This window comes from Lutjanus erythropterus, chromosome 3 (assembly GCF_056507025.1).
Source record: "Lutjanus erythropterus isolate fLutEry1 chromosome 3, fLutEry1.hap2, whole genome shotgun sequence".
In the NCBI taxonomy this organism is placed as follows: Eukaryota; Metazoa; Chordata; class Actinopteri; order Lutjaniformes; family Lutjanidae; genus Lutjanus; species Lutjanus erythropterus.
In genome coordinates, this window is record NC_139319.1 from 29,285,135 (window position 1) to 29,303,773 (window position 18,639).

At 38.1% G+C, this 18,639-nt stretch overlaps 2 protein-coding genes across 2 annotated transcripts in view; one reads left to right on the top strand and one right to left on the bottom strand.

Moving 5' to 3' along the window:
- The window catches only part of LOC146330211 (STE20-like serine/threonine-protein kinase), a 26,232-nt gene extending 10,214 nt beyond the window's left edge, over positions 1-16,018 (top strand). The window contains exons 5-18 of the mRNA XM_084715696.1: positions 2,156-2,228; positions 2,372-2,566; positions 2,780-2,861; positions 3,746-3,877; positions 4,867-5,640; positions 5,736-5,866; positions 6,123-6,246; positions 8,580-8,759; positions 10,607-10,736; positions 12,392-12,516; positions 12,727-12,918; positions 13,037-13,162; positions 13,351-13,464; positions 14,899-16,018. Coding sequence (XP_084571822.1) covers positions 2,156-2,228; positions 2,372-2,566; positions 2,780-2,861; positions 3,746-3,877; positions 4,867-5,640; positions 5,736-5,866; positions 6,123-6,246; positions 8,580-8,759; positions 10,607-10,736; positions 12,392-12,516; positions 12,727-12,918; positions 13,037-13,162; positions 13,351-13,464; positions 14,899-15,045 — 2,525 coding nt within the window. The 3' untranslated portion in view covers positions 15,046-16,018. The remainder of the gene's footprint in view (positions 1-2,155; positions 2,229-2,371; positions 2,567-2,779; positions 2,862-3,745; positions 3,878-4,866; positions 5,641-5,735; positions 5,867-6,122; positions 6,247-8,579; positions 8,760-10,606; positions 10,737-12,391; positions 12,517-12,726; positions 12,919-13,036; positions 13,163-13,350; positions 13,465-14,898) is intronic.
- A 1,376-nt stretch (positions 16,019-17,394) lies between these two features.
- LOC146330212 (uncharacterized) overlaps positions 17,395-18,639 on the bottom strand; it is a 28,733-nt gene continuing 27,488 nt past the window's right edge. Inside the window, exon 52 of the mRNA XM_084715698.1 lies at positions 17,395-18,341. Within this exon, the coding sequence (XP_084571824.1) occupies positions 18,292-18,341 (50 nt within the window). The 3' untranslated portion in view covers positions 17,395-18,291. The remainder of the gene's footprint in view (positions 18,342-18,639) is intronic.

An 18,639-nucleotide genomic window follows, 5' to 3' on the forward strand; every position in this document is an offset into this window, starting at 1 on the left:
TGTCGTTCAAGTACATTTTTCCTTGTTCAGTTAGGCTCCTTTTTTAAAAAAAACTTTTTTGGGAAGAAAATCATAAATGAGTTCACAGTCTAGCAATGTAGGGCACGTGCCTTTGGAACCAGAATTTCCATGTATTTATCTCATGTTTCCTCATAATTTTACTGCTGAAAATGGCACAGGAATGTACTGTACAGTGATACTATCCATTTATAGCCAATTTGACACACGCAGTCCAAATTCATTGTTAGGGTCAGTTATGAGTCAGGTTTAGGTGTTGGTTTTCATCATTCATACACAGGTCACAGTATTATGTGGTATCATATAGATAAAAAAAAACTACTTTACCACTTTGAAGTTTACCAAAAGAAGCTTAGAGGTTCACATGATCCTTCTCATGACATTATACGTCATGCATGTAAACCAGTCTGAAGAAAGAATGTTGTCACTTTTTGTGTGTTGGGTAGCGCACAGTTGTGCTGTTTTTGTTTTACTACAGAGGATTTGACTTGAAAGCTGCTATGTTTACCTGCCATTTTCAGGTTGTTACAACTTGGGTTTTATTTTTGTAGTTTTGGCCATTATTCTGACCAGTAATAATGAAAATAAAATATTTTATAGAAATCAAGTTAATTGTTTTAAGAACAGGTATTAAAATTGAAACAGCAGAGCCTGCAATATGCCATCTTCTTGTCAACCATAACACTGGATCCTACACTTCCCATAAAGTAACTCAGTAGAATCTATACTTTAACAAATTGTTGTTTTTTTCTACATGTACACAGTTTTTCAACACAGGGTACAAATCTGTATGTGAATGGATAGAGTGCCAATGTTACTGCAACATTAGAACCATGCAACATGAAAACGTTAATATTAATGGCACTGGTGCATTTGTTATTCTGATTATTATTCCTTGTCTTACTTCTAGTTAGGAGATTATCATGGTCTAAGAACTACAGGTCCCATAATTTGAGGGATGTAAACAGAAAGTACGTTACCATGGAGTCATTTAGTGAGCTGTAAACTACAACTTGAACCCCTCCCCCCTAACCCTTTAGCCTCTATTTGTTTATATATGACCCATTGTAATCATTAAAAGTTTGTGATTAGCAGTTTGTTTGCACTGTCTAGATTCTATGATTTTTGGAGGTTTATTCAGGATTGACATTAAATATTGGAAAGTGTAAGGTACACTGAATAAAATGGTAAAAAAAAAATGTGTATCATATTGTGTATTTGTGTGATCAGATTTAGTTATGACTAAGAGAATGAGTACAAATTTGAATGCAAATTGCAGCATTTGGTGAGTAAGGATTTTAAAGTGCCTTAATAGCCCGTATGAGCCGTGTGACACACCCGCTGCTATAGTTCTAACTGTTGATAAGTGGACCAAATAAGTGTGTAAAACTACATTAACAACCTTCCTGACTGACACACGCCTGACACACACCTGCCCCTGTTCATGTCATGTAATCTCTTTGCCTCATGTAATTTCTCAATGCATGCTGTATTGCCCAAAAAGTCTGTAGTTCTTCCTGAGTTTCAACTACATCACTGTAAAGAACAATATATTTTGCAGCAGGAGAATTCAGCTGTCTCATTTAATATAGCTTATGCTGAGGAATTTATTGCTTCAACTACATTTACCATCAACACTGACTTAACATCGACATATGAAGTTCAGTATGTTCCCTTTAAACACCACAGTAATTGTTTGGACCTGTTGCTTAGTGTGTGTACAGATGTGTCCACAGCAGATGCAGTAACGTAGCTTACTTAGAGGGGTATGAGTCACTGCTGGTGAATGGAACAAGCTCAGTGAAATAACACACAGCAAGCATTTTGTCCAGTGACATAACACACACAGAGGTGCCTGTGCATCTGCCTGCTGCTGGGACGCTGATGAGCCAAACAAACAATGATGATGTCATTGTGCAAATATAAGTGTGTTAGATAAACATATGGTTTGTTGAGCTGTGTTATTGTGTGTTCATTTCATGCACTGATGAAATTAGCAACCGTGCTGCTTGAGGGAACAGTCATTTTGTACTTTTTTTTTTCATTTTGGCTTGTGTGGCTACAGTTGGAAAATAAATTATGACAGCGGTGTTCCTCTGGCTAATTTCTGGTTTGCCTTGAATCACATGTCTTTCAGCTGACTTTGGTGTGTCTGCAAAAAACACCAAAACACTGCAAAGGAGAGACTCTTTCATTGGAACGCCTTACTGGTGAGTGGAAAATTAAACAAAAAATGTTTTCGCAGTCAATAAAAACACTTTTTGTCTATTACTCACCATCCTTTTTGTCTTTCTTGCACAAAATACAGTTAACATCCATAAACTCTGACATCCCTTTTTTTTTCCAATTCTAGGATGGCTCCAGAGGTGGTGATGTGCGAGACGTCCAAGGACCGTCCATACGACTACAAGGCTGATATCTGGTCCCTCGGGGTCACCTTGATTGAGCTTGCACAGATTGAGCCGCCAAATCACGAGATGAACCCCATGAGAGTCCTGCTGAAAATAGCAAAGTCCGATCCTCCTACCCTGATGCAACCGTCACGCTGGTGAGTCACAGTGTAAATCGGCCTGAATTGGAATGAGGGAGAAGCTGCTTTGGGGTCACTCATTTGAATGACCGTGCATTAGTTTTGCATTCCCTTCATGTTTTCATGACACCTTAGCCATGCATACATCCATGAGGTTGTAGAGAGTAGTATGTTTTTTTTACTGTACATCATTCAAATCTATACTTTTATTACTCTCAATCCACCCATAAGGTCCCCAGAATTCAGTGATTTCTTAAAGAGGTGTCTGGACAAGCACGTGGACAACAGATGGAATGCAACACAACTCCTACAGGTACCTTTCTTTTGAACATTCACACAACTTTTTCACTCAAGTTCTGAACTCCTGTTTCACTGTTGCCTCAGCCTCATACCTGGCCACTTAAATAAAGTGCTAATCCACATTCCCCATCCCATACCCACGTACCACCTGCCATTCAGAGCGTAAGCAGCACAGTCCTAGACGACATCTGTTTACCTGCTTGATGAACCGAATGTCCTGGCAAGACTGACACTCATCCCTTTGCACTTGAGCTGACGTCAGCAGGACAGGCTTTTCTTTTTCCGTAGGGTTTAATGTGCTCTTCAAGTCAGAGCCACTTAGTTACAGACAGGCAGTGAGGACACACACAGGAAATACTGTGGCTGAAGGATTGTTCTGTGTAGAGGAAGACTCAATGGGCTTGAAAATCCAAAATAGCGGCCTGCCACCAATGAAGGTTTTGATATCGAAGAAGCTTCATATTCTCAGGCCAGCAATTGAGTATGTGCAGCAGATCTCTAAGCCAAAGAAGGTGAGGCTGTCAAGAGATGTAGATGCAGTGGATTGCTGATTGATTGATTGATTGATTGATTTTTTTTTTCTCCTTGTTAATGAAGTCATTTAGACAGACAAGTAAACTCCAGAGAGGCACAGAGATATGGAATGATGCAGGAAAGAAAGATTGAATTTTTTTCTGATATTGTTTAATGTGTGTTTATTGGATGTATTGTGTCTGATGTAGTCTGTTATACTATGAATAATTTCTATCTCAAAGTATATGGGATTAATTGTCAGTGGGGTCATGTTGAAGTCGTTTTATTGCAACAGGTAAATGTTTACCTCAGAATATGCCATGCACTGGGTTTTAACATATAAATTTAATCTAATCCTGATATTTCTGTTTGTCTTTTGTGCAGCATTCATTTGTGTCCAGTTTAACAGACAACAAGCCACTGAGGGAGCTCATAGCGGAGGCAAAGGCGGAGGTCACAGAGGAGATTGAAGAGCACAAAGAGGAAGAAGAGGAGGAAGAGACAGAAGCACATCTGGTGTGTAAACAGTTACAAAAATCAGTTTGCAAAGAGTTTGCTAGAGATAGTGTTAGGGGAAAAATATTGGGAAGTGGTTATTATATGTCTAGTTTTCTTTTAACTAAGCCGGCATGTTGAATTGTCAGATGCATAAAATGCCTGTTGTTTTGACAACTGCTATAAATTAGCTTATACTTCATATTTATGACTTTATTCTAGAGCTGCAATAATAAGTGAATTAATCACTTGACATTAATTGTATCCAGTTAATCAAAAGACTGATGTTTTTCTGTCTTTATTATTTAAATCTTTGGACTCTTGGTTGGATAAAAAAACTATTTGCATCCTAGCCTCTGCTTAATTGTGAGCTTTAATCTTTTTTTTACATCATAATCATCAGATTAATTGATCATTTAAAAAAATCATTGGGTACAGCCATACTACATTCCTGATTCAGTAATATAAATGATTAGTGTTGCAATTAGCAATTAATTAATCTGCTAATTATATTCTTGATTAATCAGTTACTCGTCCATAAAATGTGTGCAGTACTATTAACCAGAATGCAAGTTGACCCAAAGATATTCAGTATTCCTCTTTAAAAACAAAGAAAAGGAAATCTCTATTTTTTTTTTTTTATGACTTCTATAGTCTATGACCAGAACCGACATGACTGGAAATAGAATTGAATAACATTAAAATAATTCAATAACATAAAACATTTGTCCACAGACTACCTGTACTCATTGGATTTCACTATAACTTTAAAGTATTTCAGGGTTAATAAGTTTTGAAGTTTAACATTGTTCTGTGGATTGTTTTATGTAGTAGGTACAGAAAACCTAAAGGCTTTCCATCCCAATTCAGTTTGGGAACAACAAACCTCAGGACAAAGATTTTGATTTACATATTTCAAGTTTAAAAGAGAAGATGAATAATTGTGTTCTGGCTTTCGGAAAAACTTGCATTCCTACCTTTTCTAACTGTCACTTCTCCGTCTTCTTTAGGGCCACAAACGTGCCCCCTCTGATGTCAGTGTTGCCAGCTCAGAGGATGAGAAGGTCCCCCTCTCTCCCTCCATCTTGGAATCAGTCCCTGAGAAGGCTGAGCCAATTCTGCCCGTGCCCCCACCCACTGAGCTCCCTGTGGCCAACCACGTGGTAAGCACGAGCTTTGTAGAGGAGCCCACTGCCCCTGCAGCCGCAGAGCACACGGAGGAGATCCTAAACACTCCAGCTGAGGATGGAGAGGTAGACCAGAAACTACTTGAGGAAGCAGGCGAAGATGTTGCCTCTCCTGAAGCAGAGGTTGAACCAGAGGCACCTGCCAAGGAAATGCAGCAACTGGAGATTGCCGTTGAGGATGAAAAAGAAGTGGACACGGCCGAGGTTCCGGCCGAGGTTCCAGCCGATACACAGGCCGGCACAGAGAGTTCAGAAGTAACTGAGGCTCCTCAGGAGCAAAAGACAGCTGTTGTGGAGGAATCAAATGCACCAGCAGAGGAGGAGGAGGAGGAGCGGTACAAACATCTAAAGGTGACACTGACACTACCAGAGCAAGATAAAGTAGTTCCAAAAGAGGATAATGGAGAGAAAGCCACTGAAAAGGATGAAATAAATGCAGAAGATGAGAAGACAGTTCCAGACAAAGCTAAGGATGACAAAGAGAGAGATTCAGACTCGGGGAGTGGCTCAGCCGCAGATAACAGCAGTGTAGACCTCAATCTGTCCATCTCAAGCTTTCTGTCCAAAACAAAAGAGCGTGGATCTGTTTCTATACAGGTAACACACACACAACCCACACACTCAGATATGAAGACACTGTATTGTAGCTTTGCATTGCTACAGTTATAAACTCTTGTTTCTTGTTTTCCCAGGACACCAAGCGTCAGAAGAAGACACTGAAAAAGACTCGCAAATTCATTGTGGATGGTGTGGAAGTTAGCGTAACTACATCAAAGATCATCACTGACAATGATACCAAGAACGAGGAGATGAGATTCCTGAGGTATTTGCATATACGTAGGACATCAGTTTTTTGCAAATATTACGCAAATTAATTGCCCAGGAACCCTAGTGCACAACCTGCCCGCCAGTAATCTCTTTGAATGCCAAATCTTTGTATCACCATTTCACAGCTCAAAGTTAGAGGTCATGTGTCTTCGTATATAACCGGCTTTTTGCTGAAAAACACACAACACAGACACAGAAACGCACAAACACTTTTTTCCTCTTCTCATCTCTCTCTTCCTCCACCTCTGCAGGCGCCAGGAGCTGAGGGAGCTGCGTCTCCTGCAGAAGGAGGAGCAGAGGGCCCAGCAGCAGCTCAGCAACAAGCTGCAACAGCAGAAAGAACAGATCTACCGACGCTTTGAGCAGGAGACCACAGTGAGTCACTCAACTCAGAAATGTCAAGGCTGAGACTTTTTTTTTTAAATCATTAACTTATGGGTCCAAATACATCCAATGAAACAGCACTGCGTTTTGTGTTTGTGTTTGTTGTGTTTTTTATATTGTGCAGCAGACAACCTTGTGAGCCCAGTCTGCCCAGTGACACTTGAGTTTAAAAGTCAAACCATAGTCTTGCAGATTGTGCCCATGTCACTGCTTTGGATCATTGGCTACTCATGACATAACTGGCCGTGGCAGGAAAAAGTGGCTCATACAGAACCAGCTGTTACACTGGCTTCTGATGTGTAAAAAACAAATATTTAAATATTTCAAGTTAAAAAAAGCCCTTCGCAAACTTTATTTAAACTGTTGCATCCCTGCTAAAAGTTGTCAGGACCTGCATTAACACTTACCCCAACCCTTACCCTAACATTAACCCCACCATTATAAATAATAATTTGTTAAGTAAAATTAAAATAGATTTAAAAAAAAAAAAAAAACCCCAAAAAACGTTGATCTAAATGCTAATCTAAAAATGTGTCTCAGCCCTAAATAGCCATTTGACAAAGTGTGAGTGACCTTTTAAGATCTAAAACAGGTCCTCAGGAAGTTAGAAGTACAGGAGCACACACTGTAACTATCTGTTATATATCTCTTACCAATCCCATTGATGGCTTATCCCTGAAGAGGAAGTATTTTTGTATTTACAAGAATTCATACATATCCTGTCTGTTTACTGTAATAACCATCTCATTTCATTTATTCTGTTAGTCAACATTTCTGACTGCCCAGTACCTTGAAGCTCATATCCATGAAAGCATGTTGTTGTCTGACAACTTGCATCCACTTTTAGAATAACCATTGTAAATGAAAACTCACTTGAGAGCTCCAGAACTAGTTAGCAACGTGACAAGAAATATAACAGTAGTTTCTTTATTTTATTCACACTCTAAAAGGTGTTAAGGAGCAGTCTAAAATTAGGCAGTTTGAAAAAACATAGCACAAGGGGTGAAGAAAAGTTAAATATCTGTAGTATGTGTCATCTAAGTAACACTCTGACTGTCAGAGCACCTCAGTTGCTTGCTTACTTACTTAGTTTTCAGTCAGTAAAAATGGGAATAAATGTGGAATTCTCTCATCAAAATTCAGTTATGTAATTTTTTCTGGGAGGTGGTTCAGCACATGTAACTCTTGAAGTTGAATTGTTGTGCAACTGAACTTTGTCATCTTGAAGAAACAAAGGTGTGTAAAAAAAAAAAAAAAAAAAAAAACGAAAAGAAGAAAAGAAACTCGTACCATGTTTTTTAAATGAAAACCTTCAACAAACGTGAACACATCCAGATGTAGGAAAAAGTGTAAAAGACGATGACTCATCTGCATGTGTTACTTTCTTCCACTGCACAGAGATCATCCAGATTTTGTTGCTCTTAGAAATTCTTCTTACAAAGTCTTCATGAGTTATCCTTGAGTGCAGCAGCAGTTTGTGAATGGCAAATTTGTCGTGTTACTGTGTGAAGGCTCCATTCAGTATACTTACTGTGGTTGTCACAAACAACTGTGCTGTTCATTTTCTGTACAACCCTGTTAGTGAACCTGTTTATCTTTACTGCACTCTTATGCAGTTTGACCCATGTTGTTTCTATTTACCATCCACTGCATTAAATTCAATATTTAGCAGTATAGAACAGAAGGTTATTGTCAGATCTTTTTTAAGAGTGAAGCATTCAGATAATAGCCTCTAAGTTTTGGATGACTCCCATGTTGCTTCTTCATTAATATTGATTTTGTTATTTTAAATTATTTTATTGTGTCTGGCCTCTGGAAACATTGTGTATACTTCCTCCTTCACTTGAGAATATGGCTGCAACTAACATTTGTTTTCGTTATTAATCTTGTCGATCATTTTCTTGATTAATCATTAAGTTGTTTTGTCTATAAAATGGATTGATCAGTATTTCCCAAAGATTACATCCTCAATTGTCTTGTTTTGGCCACAACCCAAAGATATTCAGTGTACTGTCATACAGGACTAAAGAAATTATGCATATTTGAGAAACTGAAATCTGAGAATTTGGACTTTTTTTATTTCAGAAAAAATAGTTGGCCATTAATTTGATAGTTTACATCTAATCTATAAATTGACTAATTGACTAGTCATTACAGCCTTCTTAAGAATTTCTAAAATTTAGAAAAATTATTTATTCTTAAACTTTAATTAGGCATCGAGCAAATGTCTTACGCATCTACAGCCTCCTCAAAATCCCACTAAGGGTTTTACACAAATGCTTCTTTTTTCACAACAGTTCATTTCAACCCTTTGTGTCCCACAGAGTAAGAAGCGTCAGTATGACCAGGAGGTGGAGAACCTGGAGCGGCAGCAGAAGCAGACTATTGAACGACTGGAACAGGAGCACACCAACCGGCTCAGGGATGAGGCCAAACGCATCAAAGCTGAGCAGGACAAAGAGCTCTCCAAGTACCAGAACATGCTGAAAAACCGCAAAAAAGAGGTCAGTATGTGGACCACATCACATTTCCTTTCCTTTCACTTTTTCCTTTGCCCCCTTGTGGTCCCTTAGGAGGATGGGATAGCTTATAAAGTTCCTATTTATAGTGCAGTAGGTTGTTTTGAGACTTAAACACACACACACACACACACACACACATACACACACACTCCTCTGATCTCTCATAAGTGTTTACATAACCACCGTTTAGCTGCACAGGGGCTAAATCTGTCTGCACTGCCACTTCAGATTTATTTTCTCACGTAGTACTAATCTATCCTCAGCTGTTGTCTCATTTTATTTCCATCTATCGATCATGGCTGCCACAACACAGGGCAAACAGGAAGGGGGACTCTCTCCAAAGCATGTGACAAACGCAATCATGAAACGTATTAAAGAGGATATTATCCAAGCCCCACCAGAGGAGGTAACAAGGGTCGGCTTGCTGTGAAGTTTGAACTTTGACACACACATTGTAGTTGTTCCTCTCAGCTCTCTTTTACATGACTTCAATCTGTGAGGGAAGCATGCAACAGTTATTTTTTGTGCTGTTTTATGCAGTTTTTATGACTTTTTCTTCACTTTTCTATATTTTACACCTACACAAGTTTGTACACAGGTTCAGACTGTGTATGTGTGTGTGTGTGCTGTGTTTAGTGCAGTGTGTAGGAGGGTAATGTACTGTGATCCACAGGGAGTGACCCATGTTATGATTCAGTCCTTTCAGTTGTCCTCGTGCACCTTGTGCAACGCTCCCATTCAGGATGTAAGTGAAACCCCTGAATCTGGCCTCTTTCTTGTGTCTCTTAAAGCATGACTCATCACTCTTCAGACTACACACACACTCTCTTTTCTATACATCAGTACATGCAAAAGGGTCAACAGCAAGCTTGAAGTAGTGCTATGCTATCAACAATTCTGAATGCTGAAAATGAAATCCTGTAAATTTTAGCTGTGTTTTTTTTTTTTTTTTTTGTTTTGAAACAAGTATTGTTTTATAATGGAGCAGTTCCTGTGGAACAGTACGAGGAAGTACCAATAATTAAAGTTTAGCACTTGGCAATGAAAAAGTTTTATAGGTTGTAGGGCTGGTTGATATGGCTTATAATTAGTATCTTGATATTTTTAGGTTATTCCATGACATACTGTCTCGATGTACACATTTTCTCTAAAAGAACTTATGATGCATTGCTGTAGATTCACTTTCCCAATACGTCAGATATAATAGTTAAACACTGACGGAACATTTTCCTGCGCAAAGGGTACTTAAAGTAAATGCTGCTATAATACTCTCCCACTTTGACCTTAGTAAATAACAAAATCTTAAATCTAAGAAGATGTTGAGTCTCGTTATACAATATTCATATAATCCAAATGTATTGCCCAGCCCTATCAGGTTGTTCCTTTGTCCTACCTTTTCCCTAATAAAAAGAACACATTAAGAGATGTACATTAGCTTGGCAATATCAGGTTCCTCTGTATTAGGTGAGCCAAGTAGGCCAGATTATTGTGACTGACAAGCAGGTGAAATACTCTTTGCAGCCAATTGTAACTGTCTGGTTCATCAGCCCAAGCCGTGCTTAGCCTGAAATGAACTTGGCACAAAGCCTGTAGGCCAGTAAAACACACTCAGCTGACATCATTAAGCCTACCCTGTTTAATGCATTGATAAAGATTTTTGTTGGAGGAGATAATGCTATCTGTCAGTGTAGAAGTGTTCAAGATATGTCCTTGATTCTTGTGGATGAAGGTTCAGTGATTATCTGATTGTGCCTTTCTTAGATTCTTCAGAGATAAATGCCCAGACCTGTTTTCCGTGTGTCATTTATAACCTGTCATCCTTTGTCCAGGAACAAGAGTTTCTTCAGAAGCAGCAGCAGGATCTGGACAGCGCTCTGAAGAAAATTATCCAGCAACACAAACATGAGCTCGCCACTATCGAGAGAGACTGCCTCAACCATAAGCAGCAGCTTCTCCGAGGTAAAAATATGATGATCATCATTTATTGGCATTTTCTCTGAGTAAATTCTAGATTTCCCTCCAGTGGTAAAGAATGAAGTAAATTAATTTAAACACCTGAAAGCAAAATTCTACAAATTTCTGTTGACAATACTTAAAGTATGAGATTGCTGAAAGGCGATTTAAAGTAAGTACTGTCTTTGCTGTGATATTCTTGTTCCAGGATCTGCCTGCTACATAGTCACATTAATGTATGTTCATAATTCGAAAGAACTTCCTTAGTTTCACAAAAAGTTATATGCTCTCTAGAGGTGTTTTTAATCCTACGGCAGCATTCGCTTTCCCATTTGAATTTCTATTTTTAAATGCCGTAGGACTTGCAACCAAATAAGATAGAGCAATAATTCATTTTGCATATAAAACCGGAGGAGTTACACTTACATGTCACGCATTCACCGTGTCCCAGAGTGCTTTTTCCTTACACTAATGGGTTTGCAGAAATCCAGTAAAAGCCGCACACAACAAAAACATATTCCAGACCGTGGATGTTCACAGCACTTCCTATGTTGGAATATACATCATCACGTTGTGAGCATGAACTGTCACGTGGTTTTCCTGCGTGTTTCAACACAGTAAAAACGATTTTCCTTTTTTTGCGGTTTATTGCACTTTTTAGCAATTTATTTAGTTAGTATGGACATAAGTCCATACATATTATTAAAATTTGGGATATAAGAGTTGTATTGATGTATATCAAATTAAAAGGCTCCAAAAATTGCACTGAATGGCATGTAAAAATGTTAAGATATGCTCTGGCAGACTTGTTCTATGGTAGGTCAAAAAGGGTTAATTACATCGTCTTGCTGCATCCTCTACTTCTGCAATGACATAATGGTTTCTGATTGGAGAAATGGCACCACTTCTGCTTATGTCAATGAATGAACTCCTAATAATCACATAACAGTTGAAGATGGAAACAAGCATTCATTCACATTTTCATTCATGGATTGACTCAAAATTCTGTTAAAATCTGTGATATGTTTGGATGGAAATGCAGCTCATGGTACATTTATTTATTTATTTATTTTCAGTCACATGTGTTGCAGCAATTAACATAAAGTCATCCATATGAAGCAACTCAAAATGATTGAGAGAATTCAGGCTGCCTCCAAAAGGAGCTTGTTTACTCTTGATCTAACACTGATTGCAGCCCCTCTGACATGTCTGCAGTGAACAGCAGCCTGTTAGCTGTTAGCACCGCCTGGGTCTTAATCCCATGCTTAATGTGCCAGGAGCTGCACAAACAAGACTTCTCAGAAATGCTCACTGAACCAAGTCACAGGAGATTGTAGCTCTGCTTTAGGAGCTTGTAAAAGGCTTTCACTGGGGACAGAAATTGTGAGATAGTTCAAAGCAGAACCTCATTAGTAAAGTTGGTGTTAGTTAACATAAGTATCTCAAGCATTCAGCTGTTTGCTTCTAATGAGGTAACTTCAGCCCACAACGGTTGTTGTGTGTCTTCTTGTCTCTCTGCACTGCATACCATCCAGTAAAGCAGAATGCTCTTAAAATGAGCCATAATATTGAGGAGATATTCCCTTACAATAAGCCTGCGAATGATGCTTCTGTGTGATCATTTAGCTTTGTCTTTTGTTCACTTGTGTTTCTGCATACAGCACGGGAGGCTGCCATGTGGGAGCTGGAAGAGCGCCATCTGCAGGAGAAACACCAGCTGTTCAAACAGCAGCTGAAAGACCAGTACTTCATGCAGAGACACCAGCTGCTGAAGAGACATGAGAAGGTACAGGCTTGATGAGGGACTTCACCTTATTGTAGCTTTTTAACATACTTAAATCTTGGATCATTTTTCAGACTTCGGTATTATGCTCAGTTGTTTTATATCTATCAATAATATCTTTAAAAAGTTTTAGCATTAAAAAAATAAAGTTTGAAAAAGTTGCTGTGGAAGCTCCCTCCATGACCTGTGTGTGCTGGTGTGTGCCCTGCGCAGGAGATGGAGCAGATGCAGCGCTACAACCAGCGTCTGATTGAGGAGCTGAAGAACAAGCAGACACAGGAGAGAGCCAGACTGCCCAAGATTCAGCGCAGCGAGGCCAAGACCCGCATGGCCATGTTCAAGAAGAGCCTCCGCATCACAGGAGCTGCCATCACCCCCGAGCAGGAGAGGGAGAAGGTCAAACAGGTGATGAGAACATGGATTTAACCATTTTTCTTATGTCTTATATTCAATGGAAAGCCAAACAAAGTGGAGTTTAAAAAGAATAATGATGTATGAAGCCTGATGTGTCTGTTGTTTCCAGTTTGCAGCTCAGGAAGAGAAGAGACAGAAGAACGAGAGGCTCCATCAGCATCAGAAACATGAAAATCAGATGAGAGACCTGCAGCTACAGTGTGATGCCAACGTCCGAGAGCTTCAGCAGCTGCAGGTACAGATGTTCAAAAGCACTTAACTTGTGTTTGACTAAAAATCCACATTGAAACATTTTATTTATCATCCATTATTTAGAAGTAGTCTTGTTTTTCTTTAGCTTCCCAGCCAAAAAACACATTAGCCACATTAACATGCAAAAAAGCCTCACCTTTTCTGCACGACCTCCCTGTTTGTGTGTTTCAGAATGAGAAGTGCCACCTACTGATCGAACATGAGACCCAGAAGCTGAAGGAGTTAGACGAGGAACACAGCCTGGAGCTGAAGGAGTGGAGAGAGAAACTCCGACCCAGGAAAAAGGTAGAGTACCTGCTCCACCTGGGTGATTATATCAGCTTGCAATGTACTTATATGAAACCTCCTTATACAACTTCTCCACAAGTGTCGCAATTTCAGTTGTTGAAAAGTGACAGAAATAGTTGTGTAAAGAATGAAAAAAGACAGCTGAGGTAGAAGTTCAAACTCTGGCTCTTTCTAGCTTAGCTATAGGCGTGGTAATGATCAGTCTGGAATCAAATATCTCAACTGCTGGAGGAATTGCACTGAATTTTGTTACAGAGATTCATGAATCCTAGAGGACAAATCCAACAGACTTTGTGATCCTCCGATTTGTCATATCGTGCAACCATAACAGTGACATTTTTGGCTTGTCGTGAAATATCTACAGAAACTCATGCCCCCCTCAAGCATAATAGGACCAATGACTACTTAAGTTTTTTTTTCCATTCAGGATAAACACAGTTAGGGTGCTGCTATTGTGCATCTTGGCTCACTGGAGAGACTCTGGTCTGTTGTAATAACTTGAGTGATCTCTTTGACTTTTCATTTATATTATGTTTAAACTGGATAAGATCTCAAATTAGAGTTTAAACTCTAAGTTTTAAAATATCTGCTTTTTGAGATGGATTCAGCAGATACTGGCTTGGCAAGGAAACTGTTGTGGGGCAGAACAGGAAGACTGAAGCAACTGTCAAACATGGCAGTTAGAGGAGTGCAGCTGTATAACCATTGCTCTTACTCGTGGTGGCCCTGAGAATTTTAAGCCACTGGATGTTTTCACAGGGTGGATGAGGACCTGTTAGCCTACACAACTCAACTGTCTGCCAAAGTGTCAGCATTTAGCTAGCTAGCAAACAAAGAGGCAGCAAAAAAGTTTTATACTCGCTATGCCACAACAGCATGCAAATATATACATTCATGTATTAATTCATTTTAATTTGGGTATCACCATATTAATGAAACTATTTTATTTTGGTTTACATAAATAAACTTGGATTTATTAAGTGGAGATTTGCTTTTAATTGTGCAACAGAATTCTGCCTAATTAAATTTTGATTTACTCATTTTAAAGCTGGTTTTGCTAAACTTCAGTTAGACCTAATCTTAGATTAAATAAATCTTGGAAAGTGCAACCAAATCTTAGTCCTGTTTTCTCTGTTTTCTGTGTTTTTGCCTTTATTAATTATAGGTACTTTGAAGCTAAAAGTTTAATAGCAGGTCATAGTTGGTGTTGTTGATGTGTTTAATGTCATTGGTCTATATTCATGTAAAAGGGTTTCCCTTGTTTTAAAGGTTACATTTAGAAGCACTCATCTGTTGCCCGAGACTAAGTGGAGTAACCAGGTGAAACCTAAGAGACAGTTTTATTGTTTGATCCACATACTAGTAGCAGGTAAAAAAGGAATCATTCTAAGGGCTCCTCAGATATTTCAACAAATGATTTGTGTCCTTCAGGCCCTGGAGGAAGAGTTTGCCCGGAAGCTGCAGGAACAGGAAGTGTTCTTCAAGATGAGTGGAGAGTCGGAGTGCCTTAACCCCTCCACCCAGAGCCGCATCTCCAAGTTCTACCCCATCCCCAGCGTCCACTCCACCGGTTTTTAGGACAAACCTACATACATATGCAGAGACACACACAGTCTACATACACATGGTGCACAATGGACGTGAGTGCTCATACAGACTGAGCCTGTGCTGCCTTTTGCCCTCATCCTCTGAAAACTGTTGGAGGGCGTGAGAAACATTTCTGTTTCTGGACTCTGCAGCTCTGATCTGCAAGATTCTGCGCATTCTGTCATATTTTCACACTTGTTATAGTCATTTTGAAGGAGAGTTATGAAGGAGATTTTCAAATTCAACACCTCAAAACCACTGAAGTGAAGTAGCTTCTGTCCAACCGTCTTTTTGTGATTGCGTTGTTTTTCTAATGAATCCAGTGCCTGTAGAATTTGATGTTTTTGGCTTTTAAATCCAAGCAATTTCTGATAATTATTTGCTGCTCAACTGTTCTTTTATTTAGACATTTGCACTAAAGAAAGGATAGCATTTTATACCACTTAAATAATGTTGATGATTTAATTTGGTTAAATGTTGAGTAGGAACTTTACCCTTTATAATTGATCATGAAATAGAATGTATTTCTGACAAAGGAGACAGAGCACATTTTTAATATCCCCCTTGTTGAAGGAATGATGATACAGTATATTTTTATTAAATTACATATCTGTGCTAGAATTTTAGATTGTGATACTTTAGAGAGCTAATGCATGATTTCAACGCAAACTTTGGGAACCTTTTCCACTGGAAATGATTCCTTCTTTCTGGGTTTTTCTTATGAATGCCTTCCTGTCTTGAGCACAAGGCTTGAGATTATTTAGCAACAAGCAGAGATGGAAACGTCTTTGTTGCGGACAGTAGAGGAGATGTGGAGCAGGTGGTGTTTACACACAGAGACAAAAGCATCACTGTTAATTGGACACTAAAGGAAATCACTGTGGTGGCAGAAACAAAGACTGTCGAACAAGCATTTATGTACCCGTTTGTTGGTCTTGTGTTTATTTTTTTAGGTTACACCACTTTATTTTTTGTTGAGCATAGGCCATATATCTTTAGGAGCATTATTCAGGGATGAAAAAAGAAGGCAATGTCTCAATGATGTCCATAAATCCTAGAAAATATGTAACTTTAAGAGTTTCCAAGGCCTGAATGTCATGAACCTCACTCAGTAAATTCAAGCAGCTTCTACAGAAGCCCTGAGAGGCAAGTGAGAAAAAAATCCACAAGATCCGTTTGCTAAGTCCGATATAAACCCTTGTGTTTAATAGAACAGGTGAAAAAATGTTTTCCAGAATATTTTTTCTAAGTTAGGTTTTGTTCATCTGTGAAAAGTGGTAAAATTATTAGCAGATGATTTTTTTTGTTTGTCAGGCTCATTTTTTAAGTGTTTGTTGTTGTAATACTCATTTTTACCACCATAGGCAGAAGTGCCCCACTACTTATTTCAAAAAGGACTAAAAGAGTTAATGGTTTCTTCCATTTATTAGTTTTGATTTACCTATTTCTTTTGGATAGACATGTATTTTAATCTGTGCTAGTCCACCGCCGGCATTAGCTCTACTGATGTCAGCCCAATTGTTAGCAAGTGAAAAACATTTTGTTTGTGGTTAATCAACAGATAGGTTAGACGGGTTACATCAATTTAGTTTATTCAATTAGTTACTGTAGCATTAGACATCGTAACAGGGACAGTGCAACATTTTACCAGTAAAGTTTTTTGTTTTTTTGGTTTTTTTTTAAAGAACAAACAAACAAAAAAAACCCACCAGTTTGGCATTTGGACATTTGCGACAATATACTTGTAGAACATGATGTAGTCTTGCACTTCAGCCGTAATATATATATATATTTTTTATAAAGTTTACCTGCAAAAACTTTTGTTTTTCACAGATGAAAACTTAAGTGACTTGGACAAATTATTCTGCCATGTTTTTTTTTCTTCCTGTTACAATGAAAATGAATCACCAGGGTTATTTTTTATTCACTTGCCTCTCAGGACTTTCATAGATTTCACTTAAGCGAGTTGAAAAAAAAAAAAAGAAAAAGAAAAAAAGTTAATCTGCAGTTATAAATGACGATGCCTCCTTTGCATTTGCTTTGGTTTTCTTCCTCTGCCTCCTCATAAGGTATTATGCTACCAGGTGTATCATAGGTAGGCCTGCATGACTTTTCTTCTTCTTATTGGAATGATAATACTGGTTTCATTGTCATGCTAGCTAATAGCCTTAATACTTCAGAAAAGCTGTATGGATATACTGTATACCTGATATGACTGCCTTTGAAGATGGTCAGACTCCAGGTTTTATACCAGCTCACCAACGTAACGTTCTGTTCTATGACTGTATGAAGCATATTAACACTTTGAGCATTATTGAAGCTGTATTAAACAGAACAAGAGCTCTTCACAGTTTTTATTATTTAGGCTGATGTATTGATGCAGTTGTAAAAACAATGTTTAAAAAAAAAAATGGACCTGACTGGTTTAGGCCATCTTGACTTCTGATGGGTTCATTTTATCATCTCATTTTCTTTAAGATTGGCTATTGAGAGTTAGTCAAAAATATTTAATAGCTAAACTGTTATGTACAAAAAAAATGCATTGAAGGAGTGCTGTGCACCTTTTACAAAACATTCTCAGTTGCTATTTATATTGAGCTGTATCACCCACGCTGCAGCATCTGTGCTGTGGCTGACTCACTCCTTGGAGGTTTGCAGCAATATAACAAAAATGTAATTACAAAATCAATCCTGTCAGTTCTTGTTCTGTTGGTCAGTTAGATTCTACAAAAAATTAGTAAATTGATTAAATTCTGAATGTTGAATGAAAAAAAAAAACAGTATCCATATCAAAATCATTATGCATTTTTTTAAAATAAATGTCTAGTTTTTAGACTGTGTGTAATGTAGATTTTCATTTTGCTGTAAATAAACATTTTCTCTGTACTACGGTTGTGTTTAGTCTTTAATGTGATTTCATCTGATAATACACTTATAATTATCTGATAAAACATCTGATCAGAAAATGCCCAGTACACAGTATGAAAAGGTAAATTCAGTCCCACAAATTACAACATCTAAACAGCAGCCCTTAATACAGTGTATGAAACGAGTTAATCCAAACCTATACATACAGTAGATATTCAAGAGTATAAAAATACAATCACAAATCATTTATAAAAATAAATTGTTGAAAAACATCCATTGCGTGTTTTAGTACATTTACCCACTTTATACAACCAGACGAGCTCCACATGTTATACAATATGAAGTTCGATATATTCAGTAACTTGGCTCTTACACACCAACGTCCCTCCTCCTCCTTTTAGTTGCCAGTGTGAATTCTCCTGAAAAACAACACATACAATTTGATTAAAAGGTTGTTTAATAGTTTGGTTTGGTTCCGGGTTGTTCACATACAGTATCTGCAGCAGAGCCCCGACAAGTAAGCTAATCCAGGCTAACATGTTATCATTAAGCTAAAATAAAGCTCATCTAACATTCAGCTGTGTGAAGTAAATAAGAAAATACATCTGTAAAACAACTTTTAAAAAAGTTAAATAAATAAAAAAAAACAAATAAGTACATTAAAAAATGTGTCTCATTTATTTTATTTTCATGTCATTTTATAAATGACCCTTTTCA